The following is a 22663-nucleotide window of genomic DNA, read 5'->3' as shown; positions in this document are numbered from 1 at the left end:
ACAAGTTAGGATCATTTATTTTTAGAGTGGAATAGCCAGGGATGTTATTGTGACCAACAAGTACATGTATTACAGTCGAACCTCGATGTGTCGAACTCGGATTAGTCGAAATCTCAGATAACTTGAACTAATTACAAAGTCCCAGCAAAAATCCCCTTACTCCAATACAATTTCACCTCGGATGACTCGAACTCAGATGAATCGAAACCTCGGATAACTCGAAGTATCAATCAGTCCCCTCGATAGGACTTTGATGTTAATTAACCCTGATGTCTCGAAGTCAACTAATTAGTTGGAAAACTGATTGCTTTATTACAAACCATGATCCTGTTTTAACAACAATTAGCATGGCTTTTAAAATTAATTTGGTGACACTCTTTATGGTTTGATTTGTTTATTTAACTAATTTAAAATTGCGTGTGTTGTTAAAAGAAACGAATTGTATTAATAACACATCAGAATTTACACAACAGTGATATCGGATATTTTGATATTTTGAAAAAAAAATTAAAAAATACAAATGAATTGTAATGGTATCTGACTACTTAATGAAACATCAAACAGACAATAGTAAGGGTATTTCAATGACTACATTCGTTCCGCTAGTGAATCTGAAATTTTATTGTAATATTATAGAGCACATGGTTTGACAATAATCCTGATTGTGAATCAAACACAGCATGTTATGAACTATGACGTTTTTGATATAGAAAAAATAAAAAGGAAATTTCACTAGAACACTCGGTGCCATTCAGTATTTCAAACACGATATACAACATACAAAAAAAAAATCTTCTGATATGAAACGAATGACATTACGAAGTATCATGTAAAGTGAAGTACATGTACATGTACAAGCATAACAAATGATGTAAATACAGAAACAATCATGGACCAAACAAATAGTATTTCCGGTTTATCCTTGACCTTGGATTACTCAAACCTCAGATAACTCATTTTTGCATGGTCCCTTCGACTTCGACTTCATGAGGTTTGACTGTACACTGTGACCAACAAGTACATGTATTACACTGTGACCTACGAGTACATGTATTGCAAATCAAAACTGAAACAGTATATATACTAGTTTATTTTAGATATGAAAACTTCTACAAAATATGTTCTTCAAAAACGAAAAAAAAAAGGAAAAACTGAAAAAAAAACCTCTTAAGTCTAAATACACAATCTAATAATTGAACATGAACTACATATTTTTTACATTTTATTACATACATTTTATTCATAAATACACTACTGTAAACACTTTAATTTCTCCCTTCTTCACAGTGGAGACGGTGTCTTAAACCAACACAGAGGAGTCACCATTTCAAAATATGGTTGTAATTTAATTCCTTCGTTTGCATGACAATATTTCCTAAATGATTTTTTGAGTTTAAAATCATTTGAAATACACAGAAAAAATAAATGAAAAGTATTTGGAATGAAACAATTTTATCTCCGTTTTTAATGTAGTAGAGACCCAGTGGAGGAAAATGTTGACTCCACCATGAAAAGTGGAGAAATCAAAACTGAGGTTTATGGTAGTGTATATGGGGGAGTCATAAGCCTACTCATTTGTGATTTAGCTTATTGGGTTGAAAGTGGATTTTTCTAGCAAACTGCCCCCAAATATTAAAATCAGCTGTCATTAATTAAAACAGGAAAATTCATTAACTCAAAACCTTATGTTTCATTTCAAAATAAAAAGTGTTTGGTTCACAAATATTATGTTTATGATCTAACGCACAACATAGGTAGATCCAAGGATGTTGCAGGGGTTGGAAACCCCATTTTGTTGGAAATTTTGTCAATTTTTTGCAAAATTTGGGTAAAAATGTGCAAACATTGCTGGTATCCCCTCTAGGTCCTCCTTCTCAAAAGCTCTGGACGTGTCCCTACACAGGCAAATATTTTTCACATGAAATTCATGTTAATCGATCTTGAAAAGATCAAGGGCCATAACTCCAGAATGAAAAATGAATCATTCTATCAAAAAACTGTTGAGCAGGGATATACAATATTTTTATAGTCCAAGTTTAGGAATAATGATTCCACATATTGACCTTTCAATTGTTTTCTAAGTGGAAATTTTTCATTGAACTTTTACTTGGCAATTTAATTTTTTTAGTTTGTCTCTTATATATTATCTGGCTTTTCTTGTATACTTCAATATCTGTATTCTTCCCAAGGCCTTTCAGCATTATGGTAATTATGATGCTATTTTGATTTGGTGTGATGCTATCTGAATTGAATTTTCTGTATATAATGTTACAAATGTGATTCTATAATTTTAAAGGAAAAGCTGCAATCCAATTGTTCTAATTTACCAGGATGTAATTTGAATTTTCAAGGGAAAGCACTGAATATGTAAAAAAATCCCTGGTTGTAAAATTTCAACAGGAAAGACAAATATATATGTCTATCTGCATTCAAAACTAGAAAACAAATAGGAAACATAAATGGAGCTTTCTTTAATCAAAAGAGATATTCTACAAAAGAAGTTACTAAAGTTCCTCCAAATATATGTATGTTGAAAGTTATACAAATGTATATATGTATACCATATTAGGCCAAGAAAATCTGTTTAAAGTTATATTTGATGAAAAAATAGGGTAGGTAGATACCAGATACTTGAAAACCGCGAAAATGAATACCCATGAACATGTCGACTTTTCAGAAACCGCGAAAATTAGCTGCCGCGAAAATTAATACGTTTACAGTATGAAAAATCATTTTATTATTTAAAATCATTTCATAAAGACACTTACAAAATGTATGGGAGGGTTTCTTGACTTCAATAGTGCTCAACTTAAGATGATAGTTAGCGGCATTTCATAACAAAAAATACCAATAAAATGTGGTCTTAAGGTACATTTGTAGGCAGAAAAATAGATTACCGGTAGGTAGGATAAATTTAAACATACATATCTATTTTCTTGGCCTTACATCAGTCAAGAGACAGGTGTTTAAAAACCAGATTCTTATATAGTAAACATTAAATGAAAAACTAAAAAAATCAGATGTACAAGAGTAGAAATTTACAAATTATAAATAGTAATATTGATGTGGAAACAATATTTCCCTGTCTCATGTCTTTATATTTTAGATACTGATTGATACTACACTTTGTATTTCAACTCTGAAATCATCTAATACCCTAAGGCTAAATGTGTAAGACCCTCATACAATATTTACAGATTGTTTCAAGGGAAGTAACTCCTAGGCATATCTTGGTTCAAATTCTCAGACACAGATGAACTATTTGGTGCTTGGGTCAATTTTTGCCTCTTATGAGGATTGTCAACATCTGGACCATTTCCATCAAATGCTGCCCTCTTGATACTTAAATCTGTAGCAGTGTTTTCATCTAGGTACTCTTCCTTGATATGAACGGTCAAGGTGTCATCCTGAACACTGTCATCTAACAGACATGTACTCCTAGGAACATCTCTAACTTCAGCAGGAGTACTATTTGGAGCTCTTAATGTACAATTTGTACCACTTTCAACACCAATGGGAGAACTTCTACTATTTTCAACATCTGAGGGAGAGCTTCTATTTTCAACATCTGCAGTTGCATTTTTACAATTTTCAGCATCGATGGGAGAACTTCTACTATTTTCAACATCTAAGGTTGAATTTTCACAATCTTCAACATCAACAGGAGAGCTACTCCTTTCTGGAACTATTCCAACTATATAAGTTGTATCTCCTTCTAGATCTCTCATTACTAGATTTGTAGGAGTTGTCTTTCCTTCAATATCTTCTACCACTGGACATTTACCATTTTCAACTTCTTCCGAAGAATTTTTACAACCAGTATTTTGAACATCCTCAGCATTAGGAGTTCTATCACTTGGAACATCTTTATTAATAACTGACATTGATTCATTTGGGTTTTCTTTGGCTTTATTCATTTCAGTTTGTACATTGAACATATTAAGAACATCAGACACAATTTCCATGTTACTGACATTTGGATTGACCTTTTGTAATAGAGAGCTCTTCACTGTGGAGGTACATGGAGGTTTCTTGTAGTAAGCTTCTTGCAACCTGAAATATATGCAATGTACATCTTAACCATAATAAGTTCAATACAACAGTTCTTTACCAGAATTATCTAGATATCCCTAGATCTCACAGTATCTTAGGTATCTAATTTTAATGACAATACATGTGATACCATTCTCAAGCAGTAAGAAATTTTTATCTTTATATAAAAACAAACATGTTGTCGAGAAATGATACCAATTTCTATGGAATGCAAAGCCTAAAACATCAGTATTACCTTTACCAAGTCAGTGACAAATACTTTTTCCTGCAACAACCCTGAAAGAGTAATCAACAGAACCTAGATTTTAGCGGAAATCAAAAGAATGTAATCCAGGGATGAAGACCAGACATGGAGAACAAACACACTCAACAAAGAACATAAAATAACCAAAATAATACATACAAAGTAACAAATGTAAATAAGCAACTTGGAATCAACTACAAAAACTGGGAGCATGGACTAGGTGCACTGGTAGGGTAAGTTTAACATGTACTTCAATATTTTTCCTTGAAAAACGATGATAGTGAAACCTACCTAAACTGAACACCTTTTGGATTGTAGAATTTGTTCAGCTTAGACAGGTGTTTGGTTTACACAGTATCAAAATACATTTAAAATTATATGAAGAGACTTCGAGAAATGTTTGGTTCTGACAATTTCTGGCTTATTCAGGGTTTAGTTTAAATAGGTTTTACTTTTAAGTTTTTAACTAGACGTGGGCATAAGATTAACTGCAATATAAGTAACAGATTGCACTTGCAATGCACTTACTACCTTAAAAACTAAAATTGTTTTTGGTTTTTGATTTTCCAAAGAATTATTATGTTACAATGTAGGTGAAAATCTGGTTAATAATATTGATTTTAGAATGATAACAATGATATACTGTAAAAGTGGTAATTTTTGCTACTATCGCGGTGGACAGAACAGGGCATAACACTTAATAACGCTAATAATTTTTCTAAACCACGAAAATTGATGACCGCGAAAATTAGCAACCGCGAAAATTGACAGATTTCAAGTATATAAAGGAACAGACAACAACATAAAAAAAAATTGTACGTTTAACTCTCTCATGGATAAAATCTGCAATCCAAGCAAGTATCGTATACCAACAATATTGAAAGAACAACCTGATATTGTCAAAAATGATTGTTTCCTACTGTGCACTAAGATTCCTTTAGCTTAAGTAGGAAATCTCTGAAAAATCCATTGGCCAAAGCTAACAAATTTATTAATCTGTTTAGATGCACAGATCTGTTAATGGTACATTAAGACAATCAACATTTTTTTGCAACATTTTATGAAAATGATCTGTAAAGTCTTGAACTTTGTGTGATTTTATCATAGGTACCATGGAGAGATTCACAATCTGTGAAGGGTAACTTCAGTCAAAATTCAAAGAAACCATAGAGATTATGGGTACTTAGTCATTTTCTGTGTAAAAAATTTACCAACAAAACAAAAAATTATGACAGCAATGGCTCAGTAGTGATACATCTGCTTTCAATCACAATATAAAGAGTATAAACACAGTCCTTAGTAAACAGGAAGTGGTTGTCAAATTTTTCTGAAAATGATTTCCACCATATGGCATGCTTACTGGAAGAATGTGTTAAAATTGCAAGCCGCAGTGATGAGTAGTTGCTGAGAAAACTGACAAAAAATTTGTTACGGACAGAAACAAGGATAAAACAGTATACTCCCCTCTTCTTTGGAGAGTGGAGAATAAAATTGTCTGAACTTACCTGACATAAATAAAGTATATATTATATCTCTATACAGTGTTAGAAGTTATTGACGGTACTTGCTATTGTAACTGCTACAGATGACAAATTCAATGTAAAAGAAAGCACTTACTTTTTATGTAAAATGTGGAATTTGATTTTATCTTGATTGAGAATGATCTTCTTGAGACCAGATGTCTCATATTCTAACGGGTGTCTCAGGGGCAGTAATTCTTCTGGAAATCCTGACAAATTGAACCAAGCTTTCTGTCGATGCTTCAACAACTGGTAAGGAAACATTTGGTCTTTGGATACAACTGCTCCTGTGAAAATCAAAAACACAAATTTTAGGCATAAAAACCTTTTCAAGAAAATTCATAGCCAAATGAATAAAATAAAGTAAGTGTTATTAAAACTTAAGTACTTCTCTGTCTAAAAAAATAAGCAAATTGTGTGTAAGGTGTGGCATATGAAGGAAAAAACACAGAGATTTTATTACATAATCCAAGTATTTATAACTCATAACCTCCAGAAATAACCATCAAAGTGTTTGAAAATTTTTTCTTTTTAAGATATTGATAGGTCAAATTTGGTTGAAATGCAATATGGAAAAATGGCGGGAAAATTTTTTTAAAAGCAGTAAAAAAATATCTGCATCACAGATGCTTCAGGATAAATTTAAATAACTTCTCACCTGTTTTCTAGAGGCACTGAATATAATTGAGGCAAAAAGACTAAATTGAGAACTATGATGTGCCACCCACTGCCTGATTCTTACACAGAGAGGTACTTTAAAATACTGAATCCTGATTCAGAGATGGGCAATGATTACTGACATCAGTAATCAATTAATATCGGTAATCCATTAATGAAGTATTTTTATGTAATTGATTTTTAACTTTTGAAATAATTTTAATAATAATTAAAGAAATGAATAGTTATTTAGAACTGGAAGTAAATATGCAGAAAAATAAAAATTCACAACAGTATACCTCAGATTCATAAGTGGAAACCTGTGGAAAAATCACATCCCTTTCATGTATACTGCAAATGACTTGATATTTGTTATTTTGGCAGTGGACAAATAAGCACAAAAAAGAATATTCATGAAATGGATTTTTAATACTATGAAATGGTTATCATTTCTCAAAACTATGAAAATCTATACCTGGCCCCAAATATGTCTGCTCGACAGAATCTGCAAAATATAAGCAACCAAAAAATGAATATTGGTACTTTTACATGTACATGTATACTTGAATTTTCCACTTACTGTATGCCTTGTCAATGATTTGGATGCATCTTTCTACCAGTTCCTGTTTGGTACCTTCTATCTGTGGCCCCAGAGTTATTGGTGTCGAGCTGTCTAAGGATCTTGTGTTTGATTCTTCGTATGATGTTTCCTCTCTCATGCAGGTATCTCCTACAGAAAAAGGGCAATTAGACACATACAAAATTATAATTTTAGAATCCTGTCTTGTTTCTGAATGGAAAGAATGAAAAGATGTCAATATAAATATCAACATTATCAGCAAAACTGCAATAAACAGAAAATTATAGTTCATCTTCACATGGACTGGCTTTCTCAATTTTGCTGTGCCAGCTCAAGTGAGAAAATCAGTCTTTTGACAATGCATGTACATAAAGTCAACAAAATTTTATACTGTATTACAATTTTTATCATTAGAGACACAAAATGTACATACCATTTTTTAAGAAACTGTGCAGTTCAGCATCAATAGTAGGCTTAGTATTGATAAATTCAATCCCTCTATTAGTACCTAGATGAAATATCTGGCTACAGTTGTCCTCTGTTGGTATGACTATCCATGTAACAACTTCAGCACCTAGTTCTTCCAGTCCTTCAATCTACATATAAGTATAAAGAAATAGTTTGTAAACACAACAGACCTGCAGCCTGGGGATTCAAGAGGTTACGAAGACTCTCCCTCTTGCAGGGGTTCAAATTATAGGTCGTCCAAGGAAAACATGAACATCAATTTCTAAACTAGGATATTTCAATTCTTCTTATCTAAGTCTTGGACATCCAATCTCCTACATGTATACCAAAACTTTATTGAGGACATTTGAACTGAAATTTGAAAAGTCCTTAACCATTTACTCTTGAAAACTAATTTAAACCCCTGTTCATGGAAGCAAACAAAGCATCAAAAATGTTATAACTGAGCTCAAATTTGGTTAAGCACTATTAAAGTCAGGAAAATTTTGTTGAAATTTACAGACCCCCAACTTCCAAAATAAATATTCCCGCAACAGCAGCGTTCTCCCCAGGCCATTATAGTGGTGTACTTTACAGCGCTATGATTTTTTAGGACTGTGCTATCAGTAATTTATTTTATTTAGAATGAACTATGAGAACTGTGCTATAATTTTGCAGGGAGGCCAAAAGAGTTGTGATATGCCGATAAGCAATTTGTTATTTAAAAATTATGGGGAGTACACTGAACAGGTCTTACAAAGTCCCTAAATGATAACAACAGGTCAACACAGTTCTTTGAGACAAATAAATATAAAAGCAAATACATGTATATATATGAAAATTCACAGTTTTGTATAAAATTTCATAGGAAAGCGAACAAACGTACCATCACATAGCCCTTCTAAAAATAGTAAATACTTACTGAGATCATCAAAAGGTCTTCAATAAGTGTATTCACACCTTTGGATCATTATGGTGTATCCATCTGCACCAAGAAAACTGATTTATTCAACGGGTCATAGTTTTCCTTTCCTCGTTTGTCTACCCCAGACTTGTCTTTTTATGAGCAACTCGGCGGGTGTTCCTAGAAAAGCAGAGGATGCTTACCCTACCGGTGAACCTGGTCCATGCTCCCAGTTTTTAGTGGAGTCCGAGTTGCTCATTTGCTTTTGTTACTTTGTATGTATGATTTCAGTTACTTTATGTTCTTTGTTGTGTATGTCTGTTTTCCATGTCTGGTCTTGGTCCCTGGATTACATTCTTTTGATTACCGCTATAAACTTGGTTCCCTTGATTACTCTTTAAGGAGGTAGACCTAGGGTAAGGGATGTAACTCTTGAAATCAGTGATATGTTTGTATCACATTCAATTTCACCAAAGCGTATCAAGCTTTCATTTGAAACAGAATGAAATCAGTCCAAGTAATTTTGATACTAACATGAGATTGATGTAAAATGCTGAATACAAACATTTCAATGATTTGTAATAAGAGTGGTGTCCCTTATCCTAGGACTACCTCCTTAAGTAAGCTTTGAAAGGCCCTCACAACAAAAGTAATAAATTCAACAGTAACAAAACATAGGCAGACAACACTGCTGACCATACTTTATTACAAATGTAGTTTGTTACTCATTGTAAAAAAGCTTCTGTCAAAATATCATGGCTGTGATAAATAATTTCAAAGAAAACCAAATTGAAAAATAAATAAGGAAAGACAAAGGTACTAACTGATACCATGATCACCATATACTCTCACCTTCAAAGGGGGCTACTGAAATAATCAAATAAATGTTTATCACTTACAGTGTTCTTTAAAGTAGTTTTCAAATAGTTTAAATATTTCATTCTGAATGTGTGGTTTCTTTCCTCTGCATTCTTATGTTCCTTGCAACTACATGTACATGTGTTGCTCTTCCTGGAAGCATTGGTGCTACTATGCTCAGCATATGGATTTAAATGCTTCTGTGTATGAACTGGCAAGGTCTCGTAATAGTATTCAAAATGGTCAGGCTCAGTCTTAATTTGCATCATGGAGCTTTCAGTTCTGTTAGGATCAGGAACAGAGAAACTCATGTTATTTCTGCTGGTGTTTCCTTCCTCAGCATAATGTTCATTTATATACATCTCCATAGCATCTTGGTCATGAATGTACATGTTGCCAATTGCTGATGGGTTAGAGTCATTTGAATCAGAGTTTGTGTGTTCTGAAAGGTGGTAACGATAAAACTTGATTCAATGTAAATGTGCATGGTACTTATATGTAAAAAAAACAAAAAAAAAAAAACATTATGAAACTTTATATAATAAACATGTACAAAAATGCACATGAAACCAATCAGCCCCTTTCTCAAAACATGTTCATATTATAGAAAAAAAAAAGAAAGAAATATATTAATTTTACAGACTTTTACTTTGCATAAAAGTATGTACATGTACATGTGACTACTTTCTATGTTGTCCGTGTATTTATTTTTGTATCAAAACATCCTCATGTACAGGGTTGATCTTGACATGTAAAAACATAGTATGATTTACATGAACCAAATATATACTTATTGTTCAAGTTAATATGTAGCTGAAAATCAAGTGTTTGAGATGTTGCACTAATGCAAACAGTTTATTGAATTAATATTTGTTAAGTTCAAATGTACATGTACAAACAATGTACTTAAGAAGGTAAGGGGCATAACTCAGGAAATCAGGGACATGTTTGTAGTATTTTCAATTTCACCACAGCCTTTCAAGCTTTTGTTTGAAGCAGAATAAAATGAATCCAGGTTAATTAGATGCCTACATAAGATTGATGTAAAATGTTGAATACAAACGTTCCAATGATTTTTAACAGTTGTGTCCCTTACCCTATGTCTATCTCCTTAATACATCAGTTGCCTGTGGTTTGTTACATGTACATGTATCAGGGTTTTTCATGGTCAATTTTTATGTTATTTGGTCATTTGGGTCATAGTTTTCCTTTCCTCGTTTGTCTACCCCAGACTTGTCTTTTTATGAGCAACTCGGCGGGTGTTCCTAGAAAAGCAGAGGATGCTTACCCTACCGGTGAACCTGGTCCATGCTCCCAGTTTTTAGTGGAGTCCGAGTTGCTCATTTGCTTTTGTTACTTTGTATGTATGATTTCAGTTACTTTATGTTCTTCGTTGTGTATGTCTGTTTTCCATGTCTGGTCTTGGTCCCTGGATTACATTCTTTTGATTACCGCTATAAACTTGGTTCCCTTGATTACTCTTTAAGGAGGTAGACCTAGGGTAAGGGATGTAACTCTTGAAATCAGTGATATGTTTGTATCACATTCAATTTCACCAAAGCGTATCAAGCTTTTGTTTGAAGCAGAATAAAATGAATCCAGGTTAATTAGATGCCTACATAAGATTGATGTAAAATGCTGAATACAAACGTTCAAATGATTTTAAACAGTTGTGTCTCTTACCCTATGTCTATCTCCTTAATACATCAGTTGCCTGTGGTTTCTGTTACATGTACATGTATCAGGGTTTTGCATGGTCAATTTTTATGTTATCTGGTCATTTGGGAGGGACCTGATGGGTTATTTTCGTTCTTCATGATTGGCGCATTGATTGAGACATACATTTCGTTCTCGTGATTTTTTTTCCATTACAGAAATAAAGAGTTCCACTGAGTTGTCTTTCTTGGCTTAAGAAGTTGTAGTGGCACGATTTAATTTAGAATCTGGGAGAATACAACACAAACAACCAGCTTCTGAATTTCTATTATCGAGATGGATTGGGGATACTCTTTTTATATTTTTGTGATCCATGACCATGGAAATTTATTTTCATTGAATCGTGATTGACAAAAAAATCAACTCTTGAAACGTGATGAGACCCCTCCATCAGGCCCCTCATTTGGCTGTTACTTATTATTATTGGCTAGTTGGAAAGTAAAAGCCTTCTTTTCATACAATGTACATTGTACATGTATACAACTTATGATGTACAATGTATGAACATGTGTGTAGGTACAGTAAATGGGTTGTGTTACAGTGATTAAAATTATGTATGTGGTTCATAAAGTAATTACCATTCCTAGAATTTTCATTGGCATGTCTTCCAAACCGCACATTATGCCTTGTTTGGAATGACCCAAGCCAACCATTAGAAGCTTTAAATTCCTCATTGCCAAAAATATTACGTGAAATTTCAAGAGCCTTTTTCTGCAATTCAGGTCCCGTGACAGTTTTTCCTCTTGCTCTTGTCTCTTTATACCAATTATAGACATAATCATTTATATCTGAATGCTTCCCAGTTGAACTATGGATTCTTTTTCTATGAATAGATATATCATTGCTGTTTATACTAGCAAACACCTCGTTTCTTCTTTTGACAAGACTAGAAATTTGTGATCTGCCAACCCCAAACATTTGTGCGACATCTCTATGACTTTTCCCTCCTTGACTTATTATATTCAAAGCCTCGACTTTTTCTAAAAGCGTTAAATCTTTTCTTTTTTTGCCTGAAGAAGGAGTCGCGGCTGGCTGTATTGTTGACATTTTTTTCTGGTTTCCAATTGCATTAATTCAGATACAACACGGAACCAGTACAGACTGTCTCGTGTGTCATTTCATCCCAGTACTAACTCGTACCCTATATTTAGCGACTTTATTGATTGGTTGTAGCGAGTGCTAGTGTTTCGTTTAAAATTGATTTTGTTTTTTTTAGGGTTGTTTTAAATTTCGTCACAAAAATCTCAGAAACACTGCGCGTGTGATTGTTTAAAATTCCTGTTTTAGCAAGTAGTCATTAATAGTGATTTGAAATGAATATTAATGGCACAGCTTTGAATTTTAATTTGATGCTGATCATTGGTCTTATTATGTTTGAGACGTTACCTGAGACTTTTATTTAAGGAGGTAGACCTAAATCATTGACAAATCATTGTAACGTTTGTATTCAGGCTCATTATATTAATCTCATGTATGCATCAAAGTAACTTGGATTGATTTCATTCTGTTTCAAATGAAAGCTTGAAAGGCCTTGGTGAAATTGAATATGATACAACATATCACTGATTTCAAGAGTATGTCCCATACCCTAAGTCTATCTCCTTAATTATTGTTTTTTTTTTTGTGGCGGGGTCATCATTATACATTGAAGTTTTCAGTGCAAGCACAGAGGCTTGCTCCCACTATCAAATATGCAGCCGACTAAAGTATAGGTTATACAAGTGGGATGAACATTTTATAGTGAGAGCAAGCCCTGTGGTGCAAGACTTGAAGCAGTTCTATTAATATGTGCATGTACATTTACTTTAAGGTAACTTAAAGTTCATTTGAGATCAATTGGTATTTTCGTAGCACAAAACATGCATTTTACGAATAGCTAAAATTAATCACAATGCAGAGTTTCCCCTATATGAAATCATGGTGGCAGTTCTGTGTGCGGATTCATGGGGCGGACCAGGCGTACACAGCTGCAATAATTTTGGTTCCATCCTGTTAGCGATTCCTTCTATATTCTATATTGGAGGTTCCGCTTCACCGTAATTTTCGTATTTCAAATATTTGTAAAACTGGATTTTCCCCCTGAAATCTTGATTATTCACAAATTCTACCCCGAAAAATTGCGTCGTTCGGTCTTTAATTCCATTTCCGCCCCTAACTTGAAATCCTGCATCAACCCTAGCTTAAATGCTCCCACTATCAAAAATGCAGCCTGATCGACTAGTATAAAATATACATCTGTTTTGCAACACCGGGGATTTACTAACCAATAGTTAGTGCATAAATATAATTTAATAACAGGAATCATAGAAGTGGATGAAATCCCCTATATTTTTTTTTTGAAAATTTTCTTAATTCCGTGCCAACTTGGGCAAAAGTGAAATGTAACCCGGGAATCCCTCTTCTTCTAAAATCTTTTTCAAAATCGGACTCGACGGTAGGAATCTAGTAAAAATAACAATAAAAGGTATTTTGTCATGATGCTTTTATACACTTACATATAAAAATGACATACCAAAATATTTCCAAGACTATATTCCTAGCCCATTTCTCAATTTAGCGAAATTCCTTGACAAAAAAAAAATAAAATAAAATAAAATAAAATAAACACACACAAACGAAAACACACAAAACTGTCTGTGCACGCAACTTTATTTAAATTGAAAACAATGAAAACAATACAATTACAAACATCAATCACAAGAATAACAAAGCAAAGACCATAATGAATAAATAATTAGTGGAAATAACTTTACATGAACAAGCCAACGAGGAAATCCAATTATTGTAGTCATAGATAATGCTGAAAAAGTTTAAATAAAACTAATACAATAAATAAAATATTTGATCGAATGCATAAAACATGAGTTTATAAAACCACAACAGCTATATACTACATGCAGTATCAATAAGTAGAATACAGAATACCAGGTTAGTAAGTTAACAAAAATAGCATGCCATATCAGGGGCGGATCCAGGATTTGTGTTGGGGGGGGGGGTAACTTAATTAAATGCCGTGCAAAGCAAGGCAAAAAAACTTGTGGTGAAAATTTCTTTTCTTGCCGATTCAGGGGGACGTACTCCCGTTACGCTAGTTCTTGGATCCGCGCCTGCATATCACACATAAATAATAGGGACTGGACAAAATTTTGCCACCAAGTACATTTTCCCAGCAATAAAGAAAGCTGTCCAGTAGATTGAAAAGGGTAGTCTCTACATGTTCCCGTCCAATGTCATCTTTGATGCTGCCTCGAAATTAAACCGAACAGGTTCATGTAAAACTATTGATCTAACTGTGTAGGAACATGATGTTGTGGTAATTATCTGCCTGCAAACATAATTACTCCCCGATTTCTTGACACTCTAGCTGGTCTTTACCAACAGTATGGACACGCCCATGAGGTAGAGTGAAGAAGCAGGAGACAGGAAGTTTTCTCACCTGTAGTTCCTCTGACAATTTATTCTTTGGTTCTAAGTAAGGCTAAAATAGTGAAAATGACTATTGAAAAAGTCAGCATAATGTGAAACATAAACGCAAGGTAAAATTGTCCACATACATGTAATCATGCTGTTCGCTGAGAATTTTCTTCAATCCGACGTTTGCAGGGAGGCAACCAAGCAAAATAAAAATAAGCCACCAAAGACGGCATAAATATTTGGAAAAGGGTAACACTATTTTCGTCAAAACCGTTATCGATGCCCAGTTAGTCGGATACTTTAAGTTCCGTTAAAGTATTTCAAAAGACTTTCACTTTCTTAGACACCTGATCTTTTGATGCTTCAACTCAATTTCATACCATTAAAGTGTTTACAAAATTCTCAAAAACTTTTTATTGTAGTCATAATAGAATCGACATAACCAATGGGGACTAAGTGTATCATTTGGTTAAACACTGGCTAGAAAATTATGTGGCAAATTTACCCATTGCATTCGCTTTGGATAAAATAATCGACATAAATCGCAAGCCAGTAGAAAACCAAATGACAAAACTAGAATTTCAAAAATCCTCGAAAGTGAGGTCCTATCTCCAACGTCAGGGCAATTTCCTCTGCAAACCTATAGTCGCTTCCTGATTTACTTACTGCCCAGTACTAGCTTATAGCGATTATATCCTTTGAGCAGGAGATTTTTAAAGGAAGAATTAAAGTCGACTATTTTAAATGAAAGTTGGAACCTAAAAGTTTTGCTTATCGACATTGTTGGTCAATTTAATGCCCGACTAAGTAGGAAAATAGCAATAAAGTTTTCTATTTTAGGAAAATGAGGGTTTATTCAAAGGCTAAAATATTGTGTACTATTTACTAGTTGTAGACAAATAAAGATTGAACTTGTGCCTTAAATAAGCGACATTATAAATCAATTTATAGAATTGCGAAAATGAGGTACATGTCGGCCAAGGAGTCTCCGCTATATCTAGTATTATCGTCTTTGTGTTTTCTATTGCGGTCTATTGTGTTAAGTATTTCGTTTTTGCTTGACCCATATAGGTGTAATTTTGTAAATTATAAATGATATTATATAAAAAGCATGATGTTAAATTAGGTTTCACCTCGTATGTAAGTTTAAATGTGCCCCAGTGTATACCAAGGGAATTTTCTGCCTGGATATCTTCGTGAATCTTCACGGCTTCTTCTGGATTGACGTGTTGCGATCTCATGAACTCCCTGACATACAAAAAAACCACTTGTAGTCATGGCAATTGTGTACGACCGCTGTAAATTTCCTATGACATTCAGGGGTTGAAATAAAACAATAGTATGAATAAACCTCATTGGCTATGTTGTTCTGGGCTCGTAAAAAAACACATTACACTTTCACAAAACTTAGGTAAAATGAACAGGAAATTATTAAATAATCAAATGAAAATGCCTGGCAATGATAACGCTATAAGAAATATATTTCAGGTAAAAAAAGAACAAATATATTTCAATATACAATGAATGATCTGAAGAGTTATAGAGGTCAGATTCAAGGGAGTAAGCAAGACAAAAATACGAATAGAAAAGTGTATTTGATGTTTGAGACACTGAAGGGATTTAGTCCAACATAAAAAGAAAAAAAAACATTTACTTTTCAATGAGTAATGATTGCATTTTGTCAATTGTTCTTTGTGCTGATGTGACCGCTGATTTGTCGATTATGACTATAGAATGCAAATGCTTTTTAATCACCACTGGTATAGTCACGCCGCAATGGAAGATCGAAGTTTAGCACTGTAAAACCTAGATTTAAACCACCATTTCGTTTGAAGCGCCTGTACCAAGTCAGGACAATTGCGGTACCTGCTGCTCCGGTGGTGTAATATCTATTTTGCCACATTTATTTTGGAGGTGACTTGATTATGGAACGGATTCGTGTTTTGTAATTTTGTTGTTACCCTTATTTCATAAAGTTATCATTGCCACACTTTAAATACTTGTTACTGATCATGACAAAACCTTTATATTTTAGTCTAAGTTGTGTGTGTATTTACAGTATACTTACCTCGGTTCGTATGCACCAATAGGAATGGCAGCAAATGATATCGGTCCAAACTTTCGACCAATTTGTTTGAAGCCTTCACAATACCCTGTGTCACCAGCGAAGTAGAAACTGTGGTGTGGTCCCTTTACTACCCAGCTACCCCACAAGGCCTATAATATGGTTGTAAACTTACATGAAAAAATATTTAAATCTCGATTTGCCACAAATGAAGTATATAGAGGTATAACCGAATTGGCTAGCCTACTTTAAACTGACTACAGTGCTTAGTTGGTGAGTCATTAAAATGTTTACCGTTCATTTTAGAAACTGATTTTATTCGTTTTTTTTTTTTCATTGCAAATTTAAAGCTTTTGTTCGATGAGCAAAACCATACATGTATAAAAAGAATTCTTCAAATACAAAGTAAAAAAATATATATATATAGTGATGTCTATAAGGGATAATTGAACAATCGATGATACATATTTACAAGAACAAAGTATTTTGATTAATAGTTTGCATTACAATGTCTTTCTTGCCAAACAATAATTTTCGGATGTCAATATGTACACCACATGTAGGAATGACATTAAATATAGAAAAAAAGTTGCAACTCCACCACGTATACCGCCTCTCTACAACAAAGTTTTTGTGTACAAAAACAAATGAAAGTGCAGACATTTAAAACAGATTAACTCAAATATGTTTGCAATCAAATGGGTTGAGTTATACAAATGCTCACTTATTATACTCACTTTGTTAGTATCAAACGCTGTTCTTTTACACCAATGTTGACAAGGAGTACAAATCAATTTGATGTTTGGGTTTGGTTTAAATGCAGCTTCCTTCCACCATGACAACTCAGTGACATTTTGACAACCGACATCGTTCATCCAACGCTTCGTGCCTGCTGGGACATACCAAGCCAGATCTGCACCAAATCGTTGGTTTAGTTGCATGACAGACCCATGATCTAGGTGGTCATAATGGTTGTGGCTTATAACCACAATGTCTATTTTAGGCAGATCTTTAATTTGACATGGAACGGGTCTGTATCGTTTTGGACCAAACCACTGTGACATGGAACACCTATGACTAAATATTGGGTCTGTTAGAACCGTTACGCCATCGAATTGGACCAATACGGTGGCATGTCCAATCCACGTGACCTGGACACCATTTGTTGGCGGGTTATTTAATTTCTGGTAGTCTGGAGACTCTACAGGTAGTGTCTTATTCAATTCCTGAAGGAAGAGTGTATACATTGAACTTATGTAGCTGTCTTTGTAAGAATCATGCAAAATCTGAAAAATGTGATACACCCCAAAAAGGCTAAATATTTTTATTTTTGTAATTTAGTTGTTCTATGGGTCTATACTATAAAATATGTAATTATTCATTCAAATCTGTCTGATCTTAAGAGACAATCAACACTGAAAATTCAATAGATTCTATTGTATTTGAGTGTCATTTACAGAGTTATCTCCATTACTTTTGAAATCTACAATGCATCAATATAATTTTTATCTCCTAAGAACATGGGTTATATGAAAAACTTAATGTAAACTCCTGTTTACTATGGCTATTTAAACCAAAACATCAAAAATAAAAATGCGTAGGCTTTTTACCCATGAATCACCTTTTGCATGATTCTTAGCTGGATTGCTACTTAAAATAATATGAATGATGATATCATTTCCGTATAGACATATCAAGCTGATTATCTTTTACTTAATTTTTCAATATTTTTTTCAGCTGTAAACCGTTTATGACAGAAAAAACAAATGTTCTTCTCACAATCTCTTTTTGTAGAATGATTCGTGATGTCCGAAAATGTCCGTTTTTTGAGTGTTTTTGGTTGGTTGATTTCTCTGGACTTTAAGTGAACTTTCAGATAAAGGAAACTTACTTAAGTTAATAGAACATTCCATTGGCTGGGATTCATATCGACATTTATCGGTTCTCTCAATCCATGTTGACATGTAAAATTGTTGATTTTCCTTACATGTAATAACATCAATTCTCAAATTTCAACTATACCACATCAATTTACGTACAGGCATTTACATATAACAAAAGTTTCTGTCAAAAACGTAATTACAAGATTGAAAATTTTCCAGAAGTTGCAATTTCTATTGTTTCTTGAAATTTCTTTTGAAAATCCGATAAGACTTGAGTGGTCAATTCTCGCCAAAAGTCACCAATGTTTTTTTAAGAAAGAATATGAATGGTTCCTATTCTTACAAGCGCATCGAAGTTTTTTCCTTTGAAAACTTTGAAAATTTGACGGAGTTTTTGACAGAAAAGTTCGAACGTGTACAAATACGAGTCTTTAGACTGATAAAAGTTCCAGACTTACCCTTTCGTTAGGGACATTGGAGTAATCCCTAGAGCCAAATAAAAATTTCAACAATTTTCCAGCGTTTGGGAATTTAAAATCTTTCCACGGATTTTCATATCGCCCATTCTTTAATCGAGGCTCTGTGTATTCAGCCTCAATCGATTCTGCCATAATTCGCTAAAATAAAAGAAAAAAAAGCAACGATAAGTTATCAAACAAAAATAAACAACAAACGAAAAAGATTGATTAAATCATAATTGTTTAACTGGTGTAATATGGCAGATATTTCATGCCTTTCAGGACAGACAGTATCCAATCGAAAAGACCCGATGACACTGCTTAAATTTGTAGTTGTACAACACGCTGATCCGGATCTTTTCCGTACTAGCTCACAGAAGCAATTAAGAATCCACAGGTAGGCATGCGAAGAAGCAGTGACTACAAAATATAAAATCTCTAGTGTGACTCGGTAATAAACTGGCTCTTGCTTGTATTCAAGCGAAGACAAGATTGAAGATGCATCGGTTGTGCAAGCATTAATCTGTATTTTTAGAGCCACAAGTCAGTGAGTTTCAAAACGTACAAAAATGGATAGAAAAACTACTTGACGAAGGGTAAAACTTATTTTTTCAGAAATCAAATTGAAAAAAAATCTTCACAAAAATTGATTATACAGTTTTTTTTCTTTTTAAACTTGTAATATTTAAAATGTAGTAGAATGCCTTAAAGCTTACATAAAAAAGGTATAACAGGGGAAAAAATCTAGCCTGAAAAAAACTTGCTTAAATGCGTGTATAATTATTTTCTAAAGGTGGTTGAAACTTATCAGACTCATAAAATAATCAACAAACAACATAAAAAAAACAAAAACAAACAAACAGACAAACACGGTCTGATTGGTCTTTATCGAGTTTTTGCATAATAAATGGTCAATTTTTAAATGGAAGAAAGTACTATTACTGTCTAATGAACTTTCACACAACTACAAGTTTAAGTCATAAGCATACAGGTAGGTACGTAGAAGAATTGACCATTTGAAAAACATCCATTAGGGGATGACCGTTAGGGGCGGGGCTTAGACTGGCAGTTTCACTAAATAAATAAAATGTCCTGGAAAAAAATTCTAGCCTCCACCTAGAGAATAAAAAAAAAAGAAGTTCAAATTTTCTACTGTACAATGTAAAAAGTAAACTATATACCATTTCAAAGAAAAACAATTTTGATTCGCATTTTTGAAAATGAATATTCTGCCATGACCTATCCTCCCAAGTCAGGGTTTTGAAGATGGCCATGACCAAAACTGGCAGATCCCAACCACAATCACACACCTGGTTATTCATGGTCTGAATTCTGGAGGGGATCAAATTTCCCCCTGGCTACAGACAAACCTATGTATCTAGGCATAGCATCCCCCAGATATGAAAAAAGTTACATCAAGATTATGTAAAATTATATCGAAAACCGGCCTGACTTTTGCAGGGTTAACTTTTCTCAATTCTGCCGAGAGTGCAAAATTAAATAAACATCCGAGATTCACTTGATACGCTGCACTCATTTACATAGTTTAAATCACCCATTGTATATCCAGACATAGTTCATTTTCGCCATCTCTTCAGAATTGATAAAATAAAAATATCAAAAGTCAGGCCAGTTCTTTTTATATAATTTTACATTAAAAGAATGAAACTTTCTCATATCTAGGGATGCTATGCCTAAAAATTCTTCTAGATACACAGGTTTGTCTGTAGTCAGAGGGAAATTAGTGGTGAAATTGCCATATTTGTCGAAAGGTAATGATGAACCTCATCGACTATATCAAATAATATCAAAATCAACACCTACGAGAATAAGGGAAATTAAAGCATGCGAAATCGCGATACATAAAATATATCCTTTCACAATTAACGTACAACAAGCTTTATATATTTTTTTTTATATAAATGGCACAGTAATAAAAGAACTTACAATATCACCGGGATGCAAGTATACATGTATACGTCAAGTATTTACCGTGCCAAAATCTAGAACATAAATATTATGCAATGCATCAATGACTTACCGATTGATTTGTCCTTCCTTTACTTCTTTGTTATCTCCATTTACTCAAAAGCTATTTCATGGAGCGATTTTTTGTTTACTGGTCTATCATTCGAAAAATACAAAAGAAATGACACTGTGTTTATTTACTTTCATTTTCGATTTGAGCACAAAGTAAAAATAGTAACAACCAATGAACTATTTTAGAATCGTTTGCGGAAAAAAAATGTTCCGAAGGAGTAATCAAGGGAACCAAGGTTACAGCGGTAGAAACTGAAATTAGAGGTCTAAAAAAGTAACATTGTGCCAGTCATATTCAGATCTATTTTTAGCTTACCTGACCGAAAGGCCATGTGAGCTATTGTCATCACTATGTGTCCGTCGTCCGTCGTCGTCGTCCGTAAACTTTTTCAAACATCTTCTTCTCTGAAACTACTCAACAGATTGTAACGAAACTTTGCATAAATGTTCTTTAAGGTATTTTTAACAATCCATGTGTGGGGATTTTTGATCTGGCCGCCGTAACTAAAATAGACCAGACTATAAGTGTCAAATTGCAGAATTATAACTCAAATACAGTTGGGTTTACTTAAAATTTTGCAGGAATTAAAATGTTCAGCATGATGGTATTACCAACGCGTATGCCGAATTTTTAGAAAGATCCGTTGATAAATGAATGACTTTATTTGTCGTTAACATGGCCAACACTACTAAAAATTGACGATTTGTTGATATTACTTGAAAATCAAAGGGTTTATCCTAATTCTCTAGAGGGGGATTGATTAGCATATTGAGACTGATCTATTCCGAAATTTTAAAAAGATCTGTTGCTCAATGTGGAGTTATTGCCCTTGAAGAGAAAAAAATGACAATTATTTTATAATCTGAAAACCCGGTGAATAACTAAAATGCTCTGTTTTGATTAAATAATTCTTATGACAATAGTACGGTAAGGTCAAGAGTTCAGCTTAAGAAAGCAATTAAGACCTTTTTAACAGGTAAGCAATTCAGGCTCTCTAGAGCCTCTAGTTTAAAGTTTAGTATGATCATTATATATATATAGTAGGACTTAGTGGAGGCGGTGATGCCATAGATGTAAGAGAAGAGAAGGGGTTCGAATCCCGCTGAGGATTCTAGAGTTGGGGTGTAGCTTAGACTTGAATATATATATGTCTCAGAATGTGACGACTCTATTCGCTGCACTGCTCCATCGGATCAAATTGATACAGGGAAGATAACGTGAACATAGAAGGCCTGAACAATTGCCAACGATGTTAGAACTAACAAATTTGTGAAACAAATTTTAGGGCGTTGCCTCCGCTGAACTCGAACTAGTATCGCTGTGATATCTTTGGCAACACAAATTCCGTTTATAAATGCAGTGGCGGATTTGGGGGAGAGTGCAGGGTGTTGACACCCCTCATATTTATTTGGAAATTTGTCATTTTCATATGCAAAATTGACCAAAGAAATGTGCAAATAATGTCTTAGCACCACCTTTTTTCTGAGGTGTCTGCAATGTTATTCCTTTCCATTAAAAGCTTTAGTCATTCCGGTACATAAAATCATTTTATCACAAATTCATGAGGTTTTTCAATTAAGTTTCGGCAGGTTTACATGACTATATTGGTGAAACCTCGAGATGTTTTATCTTGGAATTAACTTCGGGGTGCTTACTGGAAATGGGAAGTCTCATCTGACAAGGTCTATGATGTTTACATTTATACAGACTTTGATATACGTCTTTTTAAATTTTTTTAAACTTTATCACACATTGATTTCGTGTAACTATGGCACATATCGCAATACTGAATTAACAAGACATCACACAGTAAGTGGCTCATT

General features: G+C 33.7%; 2 protein-coding genes across 3 annotated transcripts; both read right to left on the bottom strand.

Moving 5' to 3' along the window:
* Window positions 1-1070: 1070 nt before the first annotated feature.
* LOC148612693 (uncharacterized) lies at window positions 1071-12049 on the bottom strand. The gene is made up of 6 exons (XM_088594348.1): window positions 11558-12049; window positions 9305-9705; window positions 7488-7650; window positions 7055-7204; window positions 5915-6104; window positions 1071-4053 (listed from the first exon to the last, which is right to left on the bottom strand). Exons 1-6 carry the CDS (start codon window positions 12024-12026, stop codon window positions 3204-3206), a joined length of 2223 nt encoding a protein of 740 aa, XP_088450474.1. The 5' UTR covers window positions 12027-12049; the 3' UTR covers window positions 1071-3203.
* A 1561-nt stretch (window positions 12050-13610) lies between these two features.
* LOC148612692 (N-acyl-phosphatidylethanolamine-hydrolyzing phospholipase D-like) lies at window positions 13611-20983 on the bottom strand. 2 transcript variants are annotated; one of them, XM_088594346.1, is made up of 6 exons: window positions 20841-20983; window positions 18800-18958; window positions 17196-17684; window positions 16462-16610; window positions 15527-15641; window positions 13611-14457 (listed from the first exon to the last, which is right to left on the bottom strand). In XM_088594346.1, exons 2-6 carry the CDS (start codon window positions 18950-18952, stop codon window positions 14317-14319), a joined length of 1047 nt encoding a protein of 348 aa, XP_088450472.1. In that variant the 5' UTR covers window positions 18953-18958; window positions 20841-20983; the 3' UTR covers window positions 13611-14316. The 2 variants fall into 2 exon arrangements, with proteins under 2 accessions (XP_088450472.1, XP_088450473.1); XM_088594347.1 differs by lacking the exon at window positions 20841-20983 and adding an exon at window positions 20747-20822.
* Window positions 20984-22663: the final 1680 nt, after the last annotated feature.

Source organism: Perna viridis, chromosome 7 (genome assembly GCF_037379345.1).
Source record: "Perna viridis isolate PV_CMFRI_1.1 ecotype Kerala chromosome 7, ASM3737934v1, whole genome shotgun sequence".
Lineage (NCBI taxonomy): Eukaryota > Metazoa > Mollusca > Bivalvia > Mytilida > Mytilidae > Perna > Perna viridis.
This window is presented reverse-complemented; position numbering and strand designations above follow the sequence as displayed.

Excerpts from the sequence above, each read along its gene's own strand:
- LOC148612692 (XM_088594346.1), bottom strand. The coding sequence starts at position 18,952 with ATGGCAGAATCGATTGAGGCTGAATACACAGAGCCTCGATTAAAGAAT. Across the intron at positions 17,685-18,799 it reads CCAATGTCCCTAACGAAAGG|GAATTGAATAAGACACTACC; the intron begins GTAAGTCTGGAA and ends CTCTTCCTTCAG. Across the intron at positions 16,611-17,195 it reads CAGCGTTTGATACTAACAAA|GCCTTGTGGGGTAGCTGGGT; the intron begins GTGAGTATAATA and ends ACCATATTATAG.
- LOC148612693 (XM_088594348.1), bottom strand. The coding sequence starts at position 12,026 with ATGTCAACAATACAGCCAGCCGCGACTCCTTCTTCAGGCAAAAAAAGA. Across the intron at positions 9,706-11,557 it reads CAATGAAAATTCTAGGAATG|AACACACAAACTCTGATTCA; the intron begins GTAATTACTTTA and ends ACCACCTTTCAG. Across the intron at positions 4,054-5,914 it reads TTCCACATTTTACATAAAAA|GTTGCAAGAAGCTTACTACA; the intron begins GTAAGTGCTTTC and ends CATATATTTCAG.